General features: G+C 40.2%; 1 protein-coding gene across 1 annotated transcript; it reads right to left on the bottom strand.

Moving 5' to 3' along the window:
• Window positions 1-253: 253 nt before the first annotated feature.
• LOC139473003 (A disintegrin and metalloproteinase with thrombospondin motifs 3-like) lies at window positions 254-17,166 on the bottom strand. The gene is made up of 5 exons (XM_071255501.1): window positions 17,087-17,166; window positions 2,810-2,914; window positions 2,353-2,384; window positions 1,281-1,472; window positions 254-664 (listed from the first exon to the last, which is right to left on the bottom strand). The coding sequence occupies exons 1-5, from the start codon at window positions 17,149-17,151 to the stop codon at window positions 333-335; spliced, it is 726 nt and encodes a 241-aa protein (XP_071111602.1). The 5' UTR covers window positions 17,152-17,166; the 3' UTR covers window positions 254-332.
• Window positions 17,167-18,232: the final 1,066 nt, after the last annotated feature.

The following is an 18,232-nucleotide window of genomic DNA, read 5'->3' as shown; positions in this document are numbered from 1 at the left end:
ACTTGGTTTTTTGTAAACTGGTAAAATGATCTCAAGATCTCACATTAATTTAGTTGGACACCAAAACTGTCCACATTTTGGTGACCTGTTTCTCTATGCATATGAATTGCTCTTTCGGCAAGGATTGGCCAAATCAAACCAAATAAAGTTTAAAGTAAGCTCCATGTACACCGATGATCCGATATCGCTCCATAACAGCAATCTTGATTCTGTGTAATAAGAGATTTCAAATTGAAACAAACAGCTGAATCCATTTTACTTTGCCATGCCTTTATTACATTGCAACTACACAATCTAAAGTACTATGTCTGTTAACAATGACATACAGAGATTTACTGCGTCTCGCAGTTGGCATTTGTTGGCCAGTCGCAGGTCTTGGTCACCCTGTTGTAGTGGAGGCCACCGGGACAGGGCATCTCATTCATCTGGCCGTGAACGCAGGACAAGAACTTGCCGCACTCCGTCGGGTGGGCCGCCATCTGGCCGTGGAAGCAATCGCCGTGCTCTGCATTGGCGTGGACGCAGGTTTGGTGCTCCACGTTGAAGACGGTTCCGTCAGTGCAGTTCTTCAGGAAAGCCTTCTGGTGGCCAGAGTCGCATTGGTAGTAGTTGTGAGCGACAGTTGGGTGGGCGTGGTATTTGACAGTGTCAGCTGGGCATCGGTCTGTTGGGGGAACAAATCAATATATTTTCTCTTTGACATAAATATCCCCGGACATACAATGTAATCTGTCCTCTTACACAACATAGTTAAATGGACAATGAAGAGGATTCGATTGAAAATATACTTTGTTTCAGAAAAAAACGAACAAAAAATTGTACCAGGATTGAATATGTTGGTTATCAACACAAAATAATTTTATCGTGAAGAAAAGAATGTTGTTTGGCTTTTCTTTCCAGCAATAAAAAGTTTGTCTGGAAGTGTTGACCGAAAATGTATTGTCTGCATCAAACAATCCATGATCAGGTACCGACCATGGAATATTCTGATAGGTCCCATATTGTAATAACCATGCTTAGAGTATTGAAAAACGAGATAAACCTTGAACGAAACCGTATCAGGAATACAAGATATAGCGTTTAGGTTTCTGGTAGCTGAGTATAAGACCACAAAAGTATCAAAAAGGTGCAAGTAACCATATTGATGTAGTCACCGGCCTTCGCCTTATTCAAATATCAAAACACACGTAACAGACAGACAGACAGACAGACAGACAGTTTATTCAATATTTTAGACCATATGACCTATAAAACACACGTAACACCACGAATGGACGTACCTCCACAGGCCTCAGTGTTGCAGGCGATGGTGGCCTCCTGGGTGTCGTCACCATCACAGTCGTTGCCTCCGTTCCTTGGAGCTGGGTTGGTGCATGATCGTGTCTTAAAGGCCAGGCCCTTGCTGCCACCGCACATCACTGGGCACTCCTCATACAACTCATAGTCAGACCAGTTGCTCCAGCCTCCGTGAGCTGTAATGACACTCATTAATAATAATAATGATAATGATAATAATAATAATGTGCATTTATGTGCGCCAGATTCCATTCCAAGTGGATGCTCATAGCGCTACACTATTATTACCCCATGGATCAGTGAGCACTCGATTTACATTCTCAGCTCCCCGGGGAGTATACAATGATTTAAACACAATATGTGCAAGTGCAAACTGATTTCCTTTTTATTCTCAAAAAATATAAATTACAGTTCCAAAACAGGTAGTTTAGATTCACATGGGGTCTCAGTTCAACATTATGACTTCCTATGAAAGTCTACGTAACACATTACATTACATCAGACAGATAATTGTGTACTGTTATTGTGAGAAATACCTGCTTCTATTGCGTACTGTTGTGGGAAATACATGCTCCTATTGTGTACTGTTAATGTGGGAAATGCATTTTTAAGGGTATACTGTTATTGTGGGAAATACATGCTTCAAGTGTATACTGTTATTGAGGGAAATACATGCTTCTATTGTGAAACTGTTATTGTGGGAAATACATGCTTCAAGTGTGTACTGTTATGTAGGAAACACATGCTTCAAGTGTGCACTTTTATGTAGGAAACACATGCTTCAAGTGTCCACTGTTTTGTAGGAAACACATGCTTCAAGTGTGCACTGTTATATAGGAAACACATGCTTCAAATGTGCACTGTTATGTAGGAAACACATGCTTCAAGTGTGCACTGTTATGTGTGCTCGTGGGTTTCACCGAAGTGGTAAACGTCTGAGACCTGCATCACTTCGGGCTTTCCTCCCGCATTAAGCTGACACGCCGTGATATAACTGGAACAATGTTAAAAGCGGCGTTAAATCCAACTAACTCACTCACTTTAACGTGTACTTACTGCAGGGCTCGTAGCAAGTTCCAGTGTATGACCTGAAAAAGAATTTTAATGATGAAATACAATGATGTGTTAAACTAGATAAATACAATAATAGATCACATAAACATCACAGAGGTTTAGTCGCGTTCAAAACATGCCCAACATGATACGAATAACTCGAAAGAGCCTTAAACATTAGTTCAGTTGATTCTTCAGCTTGATCTCTTTAACGAATCCATGAGTTCGATCTGTCTGAACAGATATCGTAATCAGGAGAAACAAAGGTAAGGTCTTCTAGGTACAGTGTCTTTAATCAATTACCCACCCATGCTTCCTACTGGGTGGAGGGGATCCACCCCGATAGTTTCAGCAAGAAAAGTGTATTGGGTTTGGAAACCAACGGCACAAAACAGTGTCTGTTTAATTTCCTTCACTTTCGTAAGTGTTACGTGCTGTGTACCAAATGTATAAGGCTCACCTGTAGCTGCTGCAGTAGTAATATCTGCTGTAGCCAGATCCCCATCTATAGTAGTAGTAATACCTACAGTTGGAGCGCTTGTGTTTCGTACAGCTCTTTGGGCAACTGAAAGAACAATAAGATATACCTTAATTATATAATAAACTGGGCAGCAAACGAAAGTATAGGTCGAGTTCCATGATCGATAAAAGAATAGCAAGAAGAGGGGTCACAAAGGATTGATCAACTACAGTTTGAATGAAATTGTGCAATCACAGGTAATGTAAGCTCAAGGTAAACAATGGTGGGGTAAGAAATATCATTTTCAAAAGTTGTCTGAAATATCACCAATAAATTGTCAGACACACTACAAGTTCATTGTCGAGATAGTTGCCTTCAATAGCGTGTATGACGTCCAGCTGCCTCAATGCATGCTGTGATACGCCGCCTCATCGATGACGTCAGTCTTCTGATGACGTGGACTGGAATCCGTTGCCACTCGTCTCTCAGGGCCTGCTGCAATTCTTGTCTGTTGACGGGAGGCTGATGGCGTGCTCTAATCTGTCTGTCAAGATGGTCCCACAGATGTTCAACAGGATTCATATCGGGTGAGTGGGCAGGTCAGGGCAAAACGTCAACGTTCTGCTGGTTTAGAAAGTTCCGAGTCAGTCTTGCAGCATGGGGCCTGGCATTGTCGTGTTGAAACAATGTCCCCTGCTGTTGGTTTTGTAATAACGGAAGCACAACTGACTGCACACTTGGTCTCTGTACTGCACAGCGTTCAGTTTTCCCTGTATAATCACCAAATCAGTCTTCTGATCTCCACAAATACCGCCCCACACCATGACACCTCCCCCGCCGAATGGATGGACCTCTCGAATACACGCCGGAGCCAAACGTTTCCCTCTGCGTCAAAATACTCGTTCTCTGCCGTCATTTCGAAATAAGTTAAACCGACTTTCATCAGTAAACAGCACTCGACTCCAATTTCTCACTTGCCAGCGTCGAACCTGCCACGCCCATCGCAGTCTCAGGCGTCGATGTTGAGCAGTCAGTACCATTCCTCGGAAAGGACGATACGCTCGGATTTGTTGGCTAATGGGATGTCCCAACGCTATTGCTGCCGTCGCCGTCCAATTTGGCAATTAGGACCTGTGTTGCCCCCGTTTCGGCCATACTGATGGCTCTGTCTCTGCTCCAGTGACAGTCCTGGCATTTGTTTTGTGTGCTTTCATCACGTGTTATACCCTGCAGGCGAACACATTTATACAGCTAACATGCACGTGCAGTTTATGCCATAGGCGGGAAACCTGTTTCACCATTTTATTTTGTCACCGCACGAGCGCCGTCAAAGGTGGCGCGTTCGAGTGAGGTGTTTTTGGTACCTGTTCCTGGGCAATCATATTCCCAATACCCACTTCCAACTAGTTATCTCTGTTTTTTGGAAAATTACAAATTGCCAACCTATACTTTCTTTTGCCGCTTAGTTTATTAACCTGTTTTGAAATTTACAAATATATGGCAGCTATTGGGTAAACAACAAATAAACAAACAATTATGTTGGTTTAACATGAATTTGCCTTGTTTGATACATAAAGAAATAATGTTTGCCATGAAGTTGACCATGACTGTCAGAGGAACGTACATAATCAAGTTATATATGCGGCCACAACAGCATACATACAGTCCAAACTCTTTATTAAGCCTTCACACTGCCAGTTAGTGTTGTTGTGTGAATCTGACATCCATACATTGAATAGTATTTGATATCTGCATCCTGTACAAAAATGATATTAGTTACCCAATGCACATGACATATATTCAGTTGTTATATTTGATAGGTGAAATCACCAAGGTCCCATTCATACTAGAATTACTGTCGCAATAACACAATCCAACATTTGAACGGGACGCATTTATGAACTATTCCCGAATCATTGCATATTGCAATATCTTTTTGATTGGACGTTTGAAATAAAGCGGAAGGGAACTGGCCAACTCATATACAGTAAACTACGGTTATAACGAACTCAACGGGACCACTAATTTTATTTCGTTGTAACCGTAGTTCGTTATAAGCATATATACAGCATAACTACAGCAAATAGTCGGGACAAAAAAGTAAGTTCGTTATATCCGTCAGTTCGTTATAAGCGTGTTCGTTATAAACGTAGTTTACTGTAGCGTTCATCGGAAGCGTGTTGATCCACTGTGCATATAATTAATCATTTGTTTAAAAAACCTTTGGTTTTATCACTATTAGATAGTGATTATAAACACATGCTCATGCAAGAATCATACAATCGACTCAAATTGTTATGAATATGGAAAGGGTTTTGTTGGTTATATGTAACGTTAAACTATGATCAACAAAAGGTTTGTTCTAATACAGTAAACTACGTTTATAACGAACACGCTTATAACGAACTGACGGATATGACGAACTTACTTTTTTTTCCCGACTATTTGCTTTAGTTATGCTGTATATATGCTTATAACGAACTACGGTTATAAGGAACCTAAATTAGTGGTCCCATTGAGATCGTTATAACCGTAGTTTACTGTAATGTTTGAAGGCATCGCACATTTCAGATTGTGTTGACCGACTGTCATGAAGCTGGTTCAGACGAAGTAAACATTAAACAACATCACCAACTTACGTGGCTCCGTTCGCCTCCTGGAGGACCACAGCCAACAGGACTGCGAGGACAACAGCGTACTTCATGTTCTTTAAGGTTCTGCAAAACAAACTGAGAAGTCAAACCCCACAGCCTCAATTTATACTTATATTGAAGATCCCATATTGGTCATTTGGTTTCCCAAGGGTGTTTACGTTACGAATTATCTTATTTGTTTGTCAATGTCCAAGCCATGGCATACGACATAAGCAAAGGAAGAACGTGTGTGTTTTGACCCACATGGCGAACAGTGTTGAGAACGAGCCATCTATGTAAATATGGTATTAGGATGATAAGAATTGAGATGTCCCATTAGTTTGCTAAAGCGTCCCAGCTGTCATCCATTTCTGTGGCATAATTCGTTGTACTAACAGTCTTGCCTAATGCGATTACTTTCCCACTTACATATGTAGTTTTGCAGGGTGAACGAAATACTTGGTTAACCTCTGCTGATTTGTTTTCTATTTCCATGCAAATGCATATTGAGTTATTATAAATGATACTGGTAGGAATTTGTGTTGGACACTTTGTGTATTTTCCATATTATCATATGCAGGCATTATACAAAATAAATATTACAATAGTAACAAACAAACATTAAAAGAGTAGAATTGCCCAAATGTCCTTTTTTGTGAAACCAGCTTTCCACATTAATAAATATATGTATTATTCAGAATATATAAACGAGTTTTCCAATGTAAACTTTCATGCTTACGAACCGTCTCATCTAAGAAAAAAAATTAAATCTGAAACTGGGTGTCCATCTAAATGTCCTGTTTCTTAAAACAGGTGTGCACAAAGCGAATATGTATTTATGATTATTAGATATGTTTGGCTTTTTTTGTTATTCGTTTGCATGTTTCGTATTATAAATAATATTGGAATATACATTGTCCATTACATGGGTTCTTGTGTACTCCTTCTGGAGTTTATAGTGTGCTGGCAATATGATCAGGGCAAGCATGAATATTATCATATTTCGATCTCGATATGTAAATCCATCTTATCATGATGTTATACAGATTATGTTCTGATATAGTGTTTTTCATGTTATTGAACATCATGCCAGCTTAACGATCATGTGTACCCGAGTAGACACGTGGATATGAGTACAAAACAAAACATCTACTGTTTACTGCCCTGGAAAGCCTGGGATTGAGACGTCATCATTAAAGCCTTACCTACTTGAAATTGCATTGCAGTGTGAAATTCTATAGTCCAGCGATGTCTATGATACATTCAAAATGAACTTCCCTGCTAATCGATTTGTATTTGTGTTAAGAAGAGACGAGAACAAGCGCCACTCATGACCATTGTCACTGACCAGGAATAAACACAACGGTCATAGTCAATATTGACTGGACCCGTGAAGATCCAGGTTATAAATGATCTTCAGTAAACCATGCTTGTCGGGTGGTCAGACTTGCTGACTTGGTTGATGCATGTCATCGTATCCCCACTGCGTAGATCGATGCTCATGGTGTCAATCACAAATATTGCTGAGTGCGGCGTTAAACTACAAACATCACTTTCATATTTACTGTTACTTTAACATCACCGTACCTGTACGCCCTACGCAATACCACTCCTGGAACTAGTCAGTACATGTATTGTACTGACCACATGTTGACTGGAAATGTGAGAGGTCCAAAAGATTTTTTGGCGTATATTTTATATTTCATTATGATTTATATATTATTTATGACTATTGATTTTACACGTCGTCAGGCTCCATGAATCATTTGCAAAATAAATATCAATTAAACTTTCAGCCATACCGGTTTTCCGGAGAAATGAAGCATCTTATGCAGTATATATTTTGTTTCACGCAAATATCGTCAGGTTTCAGAATATCTAGGGAACGGATAAGTGGGGTTCCGCTGTATATCTTTTATAAGAATAAGCACGAGATGGACGTACAAGCATCGATAACTTTGTTATTTATATTTGTTACCAAATTAAAACAGAAAACGCACATTCTTGAACAAACATATATTCATTCCGCTGGTTCAACATGTCAGTTGGTTGAAGGATCAGCCCTGTGGTTTAAGATGTCATGTATCGCACCAAACCCTTCAACAATAAACCAACACTCCAGGTTTCAGCAAAGTGGTAATCGTCAACGACCTACATTATCTGTGCTGGTTCCGTGTGAATTCGTATCCAGCCAATGTTTGTCGCTTAAAGGGGAGCGGGTGATCATGCACCGTCACATGCCTGATCGTGAGTCATCCTTTACCATGGCTTGGGCTTTCAGTCACCAGTTTATTTGGTCCAGATTCGACCAATTGCTGACACGCCAATCTCATGATAATCACATCCTTTATTCAATACGATGCCTCTCTGGGTAAAAAGCACCAAAACCCCTATGGGCGGTAAAGTCGCTGGAACCCTTAGATAAATTGTATCTGATCTAAATGCAGTATTGTGGTTTCTTAAGACAAGCTGATTTAAGATTTATAGAACGATTCTGTTTCTTGTTTATTAGTTTCAACTAAATCTGTAAATGTACTATCGTGCCATTTTATTTTCTGTTGGTGGTCTGAAGTCGAGGTTCATCATTGCACTGTAGCATTTATCTATTCGGGATATTTATCTAGTCGGGATATGAAAACGTCCACCCCACTACCATCCCCACCCTGTATTGCAAAATTGATATAGTTCTGCGGCGGTTGTTTTTTTCATTTAAAAGCAGACGTAATACACATGTACACAGCAGACGTAATTCAAAATCAACCTATCGGGGTTCTTTCGTTTCATCAATATCTGTAAATGCACTATCGTGTCACAGGATTTTCTGCTTCATCGATGACTTCAATATCTGGTTTGTCCACGGACCGCCATTGCACGGCACGGATACTGCTGTGAGGCGTCAGGCAATGAATACCTTTTTATGCAAAGTGTGTGAATGGTGGTGTTACCCGTAGGGTAAGACATGCTTACCCTTTTCGCGAACTCCTGGTGTCACCAAGGATTTTCAGTGGTCCGATTTATATTATTTTCACATCTATTTTCCCCTTTACGCCAAATGGAATATGTTTCGGCGAATAACCAAGAGAGATGTTTCTCTTGCATTGACATTTTACACAGACATTTTATATTTACTGCTTCGATTCAGAAATGTTGATCTTAACATACGAAAAATCCAAGGGACAACTATTCAAGGGTGTATAAAAATATCCAACAGATTCTATCGTTCCTTTATTTTCCCTTCGAACTGTTGTTTATGTCCGACACAAAATATGTTCGTCTTAGAGACGTGGTGCTGCTCAGGAAGCATTGCTCGCTCGCACCAACAAGATTGAAGCCTCGTCATTGATTGACTTATGAGTAACATTGTCAGATCCTGAAGAGAAGAAATAAAGTATCGAAGGTAAGATTCGGTGACACGCGTTTACGAATTAAATCATGTGATTCCTTCAATAACGGTATACAATTGAATCATGTATTTCCCACAATAACAGTGCACACCTGAAGCATGTATTTCCAACAAAAACAGTACACAATTGAAGAATGTATTTTCCACAAAAATAGTACACACTTGTAGCATGTATTTCCCACATTATCACTACACATTTGAAGAATGTATTTCCCACAATAAATGTACAGACTTGAATCATGTATTTCTCACAATAACAGTACACACCTGAAGCATGTATTTCTCACAATAGCAGTACACATTTGAAGCATGTATTTCCCACATTATCACTCGCTTCCTAGTCAATAATAATGCAAGATTCACGATGACCTAGGGTGGATATATTGAAAAGATATCCTAGCCGCAGTCGATAATCGTCTTTATGCATTTGAGAAATTTCGTGTTGTGCGATCTGAACTTGTTTTTTTCTTCCAACCTTTTTTATTCAGAGTAATCAGTGTAATTAGATGTAATCAGAATAATCAGATCATCGATATTAAGTCATCGAATCAACTTGAAATGTTAAACTCGTGTGCGATTGAATATAAGATCATGCTTAATAATCATGTATACATTTAGTATACGCTCCACACAGAATCATGCAAACAACGAAGGATATCATTGTACCCCGGGAATCAGAATAGATTCACGCCCCACACAGAATCATGCAAACAACAAAGGATATCATTGTAACCCGGCCAACAGAATAGATTTACGCTACACACAGAATCATGCAAACAACGAAGGATAGCCTTGTAACCCGGTCAACAGAATAGATTTACGCTCCACACAGAATCATGCAAACAACAAAGGATATCCTTGTAACCCGGGCAACAGAATAGATTTACGCTCCACACAGAATCATGCAAACAACGAAGGATATCCTTGTAACCCGGGCAACAGAATAGATTTACGCTCCACACAGAATCATGCAAACAACGAAGGATATCCTTGTAACCCGGGCAACAGAATAGATTTACGCTCCACACGGAATCATGCAAACAACAAAGGATATCATTGTAACCCGGGCAACAGAATAGATTTACGCTCCACACAGAATCATGCAAACAACTAAGGATATCCTTGTAACCCGGGCAACAGAATAGATTTGCGCTCCACACGGAATCATGCAAACAACGAAGGATATCATTGTAACCCGGGCAACAGAATAGATTTACGCTACACACAGAATCATGCAAACAACGAAGGATAGCCTTGTATATACCCGGTCAACCGAATAGATTTACGCTCCACACAGAATCATGCAAACAACAAAGGATATCCTTGTAACCCGGGCAACAGAATAGATTTACGCTCCACACAGAATCATGCAAACAACGAAGGATATCACTGTAACCCGGCCAACAGAATAGATTTACGCTCCACACAGAATCATGCAAACAACGAAGGATATCATTGTAACCCGGGCAACAGAATAGATCTACGCTCCACACAGAATCATGCAAACAACGAAGGATATCATTGTAACCCGGGCAACAGAATAGATTTACGCTCCACACGGAATCATGCAAACCACAAAGGATATCATTGTAACCGGGGCAACAGAATAGATTTACGCTCCACACAGAATCATGCAAACAACGAAGGATATCATTGTAACCCGGCCAACAGAATAGATTTACGCTCCACACAGAATCATGCAAACAACGAAGGATATCATTGTAACCCGGGCAACAGAATAGATTTACGCTACACACAGAATCATGCAAACAACGAAGGATAGCCTTGTATATACCCGGTCAACCGAATAGATTTACGCTCCACACAGAATCATGCAAACAACAAAGGATATCCTTGTAACCCGGGCAACAGAATAGATTAACGCTCCACACAGAATCATGCAAACAACGAAGGATATCATTGTAACCCGGCCAACAGAATAGATTTACGCTCCACACAGAATCATGCAAACAACGAAGGATATCATTGTAACCCGGGCAACAGAATAGATCTACGCTCCACACAGAATCATGCAAACAACGAAGGATATCCTTGTAACCCGGGCAACAGAATAGATTTACGCTCCACACGGAATCATGCAAACCACAAAGGATATCATTGTAACCGGGGCAACAGAATAGATTTACGCTCCACACAGAATCATGCAAACAACGAAGGATATCATTGTAACCCGGCCAACAGAATAGATTTACGCTCCACACAGAATCATGCAAACAACGAAGGATATCATTGTAACCCGGGCAACAGAATAGATTTACGCTCCACACAGAATCATGCAAACAACGAAGGATATCATTGTAACTCGGGCAACAGAATAGATTTACGCTGCACACAGAATCATGCAAACAACGAAGGATATCATTGTAACATGGGTAACAGAACAGAGTTAATTTCATATTCCTTTCTCATATCACTTTGGCGTGTTCAATTCAAACTCCCTGTTTGGCTCTTGATGGGTAGTGGATACCAAATCACTGAATGGTGAACAGAGGCAGTCTAAACAATGTCATCGTGCTCTGGCGACGCATGTTGTACTGTGTTCGAGTGAGGGGGCAAGCTTGTAGTGCGCTGTCACCCATCCACCTACTCTCCTCTACGAGCGCTGCTTAACTGACGTCAGTTTGTGAGCTTCACGTAATGTACCTTTGTCACCAATGGTTTGAAGTTTACCAGAGCATTGTGTTACTTTTTTAGCTGGGATGGATCTGCTTTCAGGTTATACGTCTTGAAATACATGCATCACACACAAACACACATGCACACACAAACAAAGAAACCCAAATCCCTTGATATAGCGGCTTCTGCACATACAGACACTGACAATGTCGAATCTTTCACTGCAGTGAAAACAAAGGATCCGTTACTTCAGATCAGAATTATCCTAGAACATATTTTGACATGAGTCTGAACTGACTGATCCGACTTTCATAGTAAAATAAATTTAGTGTCTATTTTTTTTATGACAGTTCCAAATTCATCTACACGTTGTCCTTTGCCATACAAGGATGAACATTTAAAAACGACCAAATGGGTATTCTGGATTGTGGAGGACATTTCCAAATTGACACATCCGTCACAAAACTAATGTCAGATGCAAATCCTTATTTTCCATTTTTTCAGTTCAGCACTTGACCTTTGCATGTGTGTAAAAGCAGACTTCAGTGTGCGCTTCCGACTATATCATGAACATGTGTTTTTGAATCACAATCTTAGCGTGATGATACCAGGTATTCGCGAAAAAATGAGAATATTCTGCCCCACCGTTGTCATCCCTCACAAACATGTGCACTGGTATACATAACTTATATTTTCGCGAACACCAGGTGTCATTACTATGTGATAGTGATTCATAAACACAGAGAAGCGCTTTTATCTAATTTTTAAGAATTTATTTAAGAATTTACTTTCACTTTGTGTGAGTTCATGGAGTATGGACCTTCATAGAGTGAGGGTCAAACTGTATGAACGTCGGAGCTTGCATAGCGGTAAGACTACTTGATATAAAAAGCAGGACCTTTTTATATTTGGGTGTTATTTTGTTGAAATTGTGTCTTCACTACAAAATGAATCCCCTAAAATTGTCATGATTCCTCACTTAGTTAAATTCACTATGTTTAGCAGCAAAGGGTTTAAGCACATATTTCGGTAGCCTTGTGGTTAAAGCGTTCGCTCGTCACACCGAAGACCCGGGTGCGATTCCGGACTCGCGATCGAGTACAATGTCTGAAGCCCATATTCTGGTGTCCCTCGCCGTGATATTGCTGGAATATTGCTAAAAGCGGCGTAAAAACATTACTCACTCACCCACTCAGGCACACATTTCAGCATTTCACTTAAGATAATGTGTACGGAATGGGTTTAGCGATGCAACGATCTCCGAATATAAGGATCAAAAGTCCCTCGGAGATCCTATTATCCATGTTTTACTGCAGTCAATAATGATTTCACCCTTGTTCGCATATTTTCTTTGAAGGTTGCATCTCCAAGCTGAACATTCCAATGTACACCTGGATTATGTGTAATAAGAGATTTCAACTTAGACAAACAACTGAATCCATTTTACTTTGCCATGCCTTTATTACATTGCAACTACACAATCTAAAGTACTATGTCTGTTAACAATGACATACAGAGATTTACTGGGTCTCGCAGTTGGCATTTGTTGGCCAGTCGCAGGTCTTGGTCACCCTGTTGTAGTGGAGGCCACCGGGACAGGGCATCTCATTCATCTGGCCGTGAACGCAGGACAAGAACTTGCCGCACTCCGTCGGGTGGGCCGCCATCTGGCCGTGGAAGCAATCGCCGTGCTCTGCATTGGCGTGGACGCAGGTGTGGTGCTCCACGTTGAAGACGGTTCCGTCAGTGCAGTTCTTCAGGAAAGCCTTCTTGTGGCCAGAGTCGCATTGGTAGTAGTTGTGAGCGACAGTTGGGTGGGCGTGGTATTTGACAGTGTCAGCTGGGCATCGGTCTGTTGGGGGAACAAATCATTATATTTTCTCTTTGACATAAATATCCCCGGACATACAACGTAATCTGTCCTCTTACACAATATAGTTAAATGGACATTGAAGAGAATTCGTTTGAAAATATACTTTGTTTCAGAAAAAAACTTGAGCAAAAAATTGTACCAGGATTGAATATGTTGGTTATCAACACAAAACAATTTTATCGTGAAGAAAAGAATGTTGTTTGGCTTTTCTTTCCAGCAATAAAAAGTTTGTCTGGAAGTGTTGACCGAAAATGTATTGTCTCCATCAAACAATCCATGATCAGGTACCGACCACGGAATATTCTGATAGGTCCCATATTGTAATAACCATGCTTAGAGTATTGAAAAACGAGATAAACCTTGAAAGAAACCGTATCAGGAATACAAGATACAGCGTTTGGCTTTCTGGTAGCTGAGTATAAGACCACAAAAGTATCAAAAAGGTGCAAGTAACCATATTGATGTGGGCAACGGCCTTCGGCTTATTTAAATATCAAAAACACATGTAACACCATGAATGGACGTACCTCCACAGGCCTCGGTGTTGCAGGCGATGGTGGCCTCCTGGGTGTCGTCACCATCACAGTCGTTGCCTCCGTTCCTTGGAGCTGGGTTGGTGCATGATCGTGTCTTAAAGGCCAGGCCCTTGCTGCCACCGCACATCACTGGGCACTCCTCATACAACTCATAGTCAGACCAGTTGCTCCAGCCTCCGTGAGCTGTAATGACACTCATTAATAATAATGATAATAATAATGTGCATTTATATGCGCCAGATTCCATTCCAAGTGGATGCTCATAGCGCTACACTATTATTACCCCATGGATCAGTGAGCACTCGATTTACATTCTCAGCTCCCCGGGGAGTATACAATGATTTAAACACAATATGTGCAAGTGCAAACTGATTTCCTTTTTATTCTCAAAAAATATAAATTACAGTTCCAAAACAGGTAGTTTAGATTCACATGGGGTCTCAGTTCAACATTATGACTTCCTATGAAAGTCTACGTAACAAATTACATTACATCAGACAGATAATTGTGTACTGTTATTTAGGGAAATACATGCTTCTATTGCGTACTGTTATTGAGGGAAATACATGCTTCTATTGTGTACTGTTGTGGGAAATACAGGCTCCTATTGTGTACTGTTAATGAGGGAAATGCATTTTTAAGGGTATACTGTTATTGTGGGAAATACATGCTTCTATTGTGAACTGTTATTGTTGGCAATACATGCTTCAAGTGTGTACTGTTATTGTTGGCAATACATGCTTCAAGTGTGTACTGTTATGTAGGAAACACATGCTTCAAGTGTGCTCTGTTATGTAGGAAACACATGCTTCAAGTGTGCACTTTAATGTAGGAAACACATGCTTCAAGTGTCCACTTTTATGTAGGAAACACATGCTTCAAGTGTGCACTGTTATGTAGGAAACACATGCTTCAAGTGTGCACTGTTATGTGTGCTCGTGGGTTTCACCGAAGTGGTAAACGTCTGAGACCTGCATCACTTCGGGCTTTCCTCCCGCATTAAGCTGACACGCCGTGATATAACTGGAACAATGTTAAAAGCGGCGTTAAATCCAACTCACTCACTCACTTTAACGTGTACTTACTGCAGGGCTCGTAGCAAGTTCCGGTGTATGACCTGAAAAAGAATTTTAATGATGAAATACAATGATGTGTTAAACTAGATAAATACAAATATAGATCACATAAACAGCACAGAGGTTTAGTCGCTTTCAAAACATGCCCAACATGATATGAATAACTAGAAAGAGCCTTAAACATTAGTTCAGTTGACGCTTCAGCTTGATATCTTTAACGAATCCATGAGTTCGATCTGTCTGAACAAATATCGTAATCAGGAGGAACAAGGGTAAGGTCTTCTAGGTGCAGTGTCTTTAATCAATTACCCACCCATGCTTCCTACTGGGTGGAGGGGATCCACCCCCGATAGTTACAGCAAGAAAAGTGTATTGGGTTTGAAAACCAACGGCACAAAACAGTGTCTGTTTGATTTCCTTCACTTTCGTAAGTGTTACGTGCTGTGTACCAAATGTATAAGGCTCACCTGTAGCTGCTGCAGTAGTAATATCTGCTGTAGCCAGAGCCCCATCTATAGTAGTAGTAATACCTACAGTTGGAACGCTTGTGTTTCGTACAGCTCTTTGGGCAACTGAAATACAATAAGATATACCTTATTTATATAATAAACTGGGCAGCAAACGAAAGTATAGGTCGAGTTCCATGATTAATAAAAGAATAGCAAGAAGAGGGGTCACAAATGATTGATCAACAACAGTTTGAATGAAATTGTGCAATTACAGGTAATGTCAGCTCAAGGTAAACACTGGTGGGGTAAGAAATTTCATTGCTCTTTGGGCATCTGAAACAATACAATGAAACGTAAGCCAAAAACTTGTTTGAAATTCATTTTATATTTTGTCAGATCCCTTATATGCAAGGAATATTATTATAGAGGTACGCTGTATAATCAAGTAATCATAGTTTCAAATGTTGTGTATCATTCCATGAATTTTACAGCTGATGAATGTGCGATTGGACCTGGATATTTACCTTATTGCAAGGATTGATAATTTGTTCAAATCAACGTTTGAAAGAATCTTAGATAGAATAGATGTTTTAAATACACAATGCCATTTAGAAAGTGGTCAAATGTAACAATTGTTATATTTGGAATAACACTTTCTTGGTAAAGTACAGATTCTCGTACTTTTAGGGGTTGACTCCCGTCCGGGATTCGAACCCACACTGCCAGACTGAGGCACCTAATCGCCAATACACAAACTCATCGATCTAACCCACTCAGCCACCGACGCGTCCTATCCCAATATAACATCTGTTATAGATGATTTAAGCCTACAACAAATCGACGTTATCGACGTGTTGATATTATCATAAACTGAAAATACAGTTGAAGTCAGGTCAAAGTTCATCTTAATATACAGTACACTACGTTTATAACGAACACGCTTATAACGAACTGACGGATATGACGAACTTACTTTTTTGTCCCGACTATTTGCTGTAGTTATGCTTATATCGAACTACGGTTATAACGAACTAAAATCAGTGGTCCCGTTGAGTTCGTTATAACCGTAGTTTACTGTACGTAATATAGCTGGAACTACCGCTATCACACAGGTCGGCACATTGTATGTCACCATGAAGGCGACTGTGTGATATATAGATAGATATCCAGATATACAACACCCCAGCGGAGTTCATGGTAATGTATCACAACGAAATTGAACATCAAAATTCAAGTACTTTACATGTCAATTAAAGTGACAAAACTGCTTCATCATAAAATATCTGTTCAGAAAGCCCAAAAAACATCCACCAGGTTCACCTTCTCTTTTGAAATCTCTTTGAATGGACATGGTTCTACGGTTCTGACTTTGTCATAAGTATGTGTTTATGAATCACTATTAAATAGTGATGGCACCAGGTGTTCGGAAAATGAGACAGTATCGTGAGTCCACTGAGGGTAGCCGTCACAAACGCGTACAAAGACAAATCATTTTTTTATCCTGTAAAAACTAGGGAATTCCAACTTTTTTGTCACTGATGCGTCAAATTTGGAAATGTCCTCAACATGTCTACGATAAAATTTTATGAAAGCTTCCCTAAGACATTGAATGTTATAACCTTTATCAAGCAATTACTGAGCCAGAGTAACATCAAAATATATAAGGTTACCTTGCTCCGTACGCCTCCTGGAGGACAACAGCCAACAGGACTGCGAAGACAACAGCGTACTTCATGTTGCTTGAGTTTCGTTCAGAGAGGAACTGACACACCTCCTACCGACTCTCCATTTATACAGAATCTCTAGACCCCCATTGAGTATTAGGTTTCTTATCTGTGTATACGTTAGGTATTGCTGTATTTATTTAGGGACGACCATGCCATGCCATTCGTCATATGTGAAGGGGAGAGAATAGTTTTAAGTAAAACAATAGCACCACAACGTAAGAGCTGTCTCCAAATCTAGAGAAGTTGGTTTGATGGTACATTCGGGTATCACGTTACGTTTGAAATACCGTTGAATATGTCTATGCGGTTGTAATTCGAACAGCTTAATCTCCAAACAAACTGCTTCGAGTTATCCTAAGGCTGTCAAGATGAGTATGCAGGAAATGTTTGATGTCATGAGCTGCAAATAACTCCAAGACTTCAGATTCGTTCACAAACATCGTATTCAATTTTCCTTTCTAATGTTTAATTCTTTCATATTTCATAATTGTATATTTTAGTCTTAATGTAGGGAATACCTGTGGCCCAGTCGTCTAGTCGTGCAGTGTTGTGTCCCTTGGGCACGCCCGGAATCTATGATCGTGGGTTCACTCATTTATTCGCCCTTAATAAATGTTTTATTTGACATTTGTTACTCAGTTAAAACTGGCTGCGCGTTTGAAATGAGTGAGTGAGTGAATATGGTTTTACGCCGCTTTTAGCAATATTTCAGCAATATCACGGCGGGGGACACCAGAAATGGGCTTCACACATTGTACCCATGTCGGGAATCGAACCCGGGTCTTCGGCGTGACGAGCGAACGCTTTAACCACTAGGCTACCCGACCGCCCCCGTTTGAAATGATGCCAAATGCAAATCCTTATTTTGACTTGTACCATATGTTCCCATGTTTGATCAGGTGAACACTTGACGTGCCTTTCTACATGTATGTGATGGATGTCTTTGGGGCAAGTTACGCCCACCTTTTCTGAAACACCTGGTGCCATCACTATTGGAAAGCGATTAATACACATATGCTTTTGATATAGCCGGAATGGTACATTGGACTCTGCTATTTGTAAAGATTTCTTATCATTATGGAATGGCTG

The sequence above is a fragment of the Haliotis cracherodii genome, unplaced genomic scaffold (assembly GCF_022045235.1).
Source record: "Haliotis cracherodii isolate W230 unplaced genomic scaffold, xgHalCrac1.p SCAF_26, whole genome shotgun sequence".
NCBI lineage: Eukaryota > Metazoa > Mollusca > Gastropoda > Lepetellida > Haliotidae > Haliotis > Haliotis cracherodii.
Note: the sequence above shows the minus strand (reverse complement) of the source record. Positions and strands in the feature narration are given on the sequence as shown.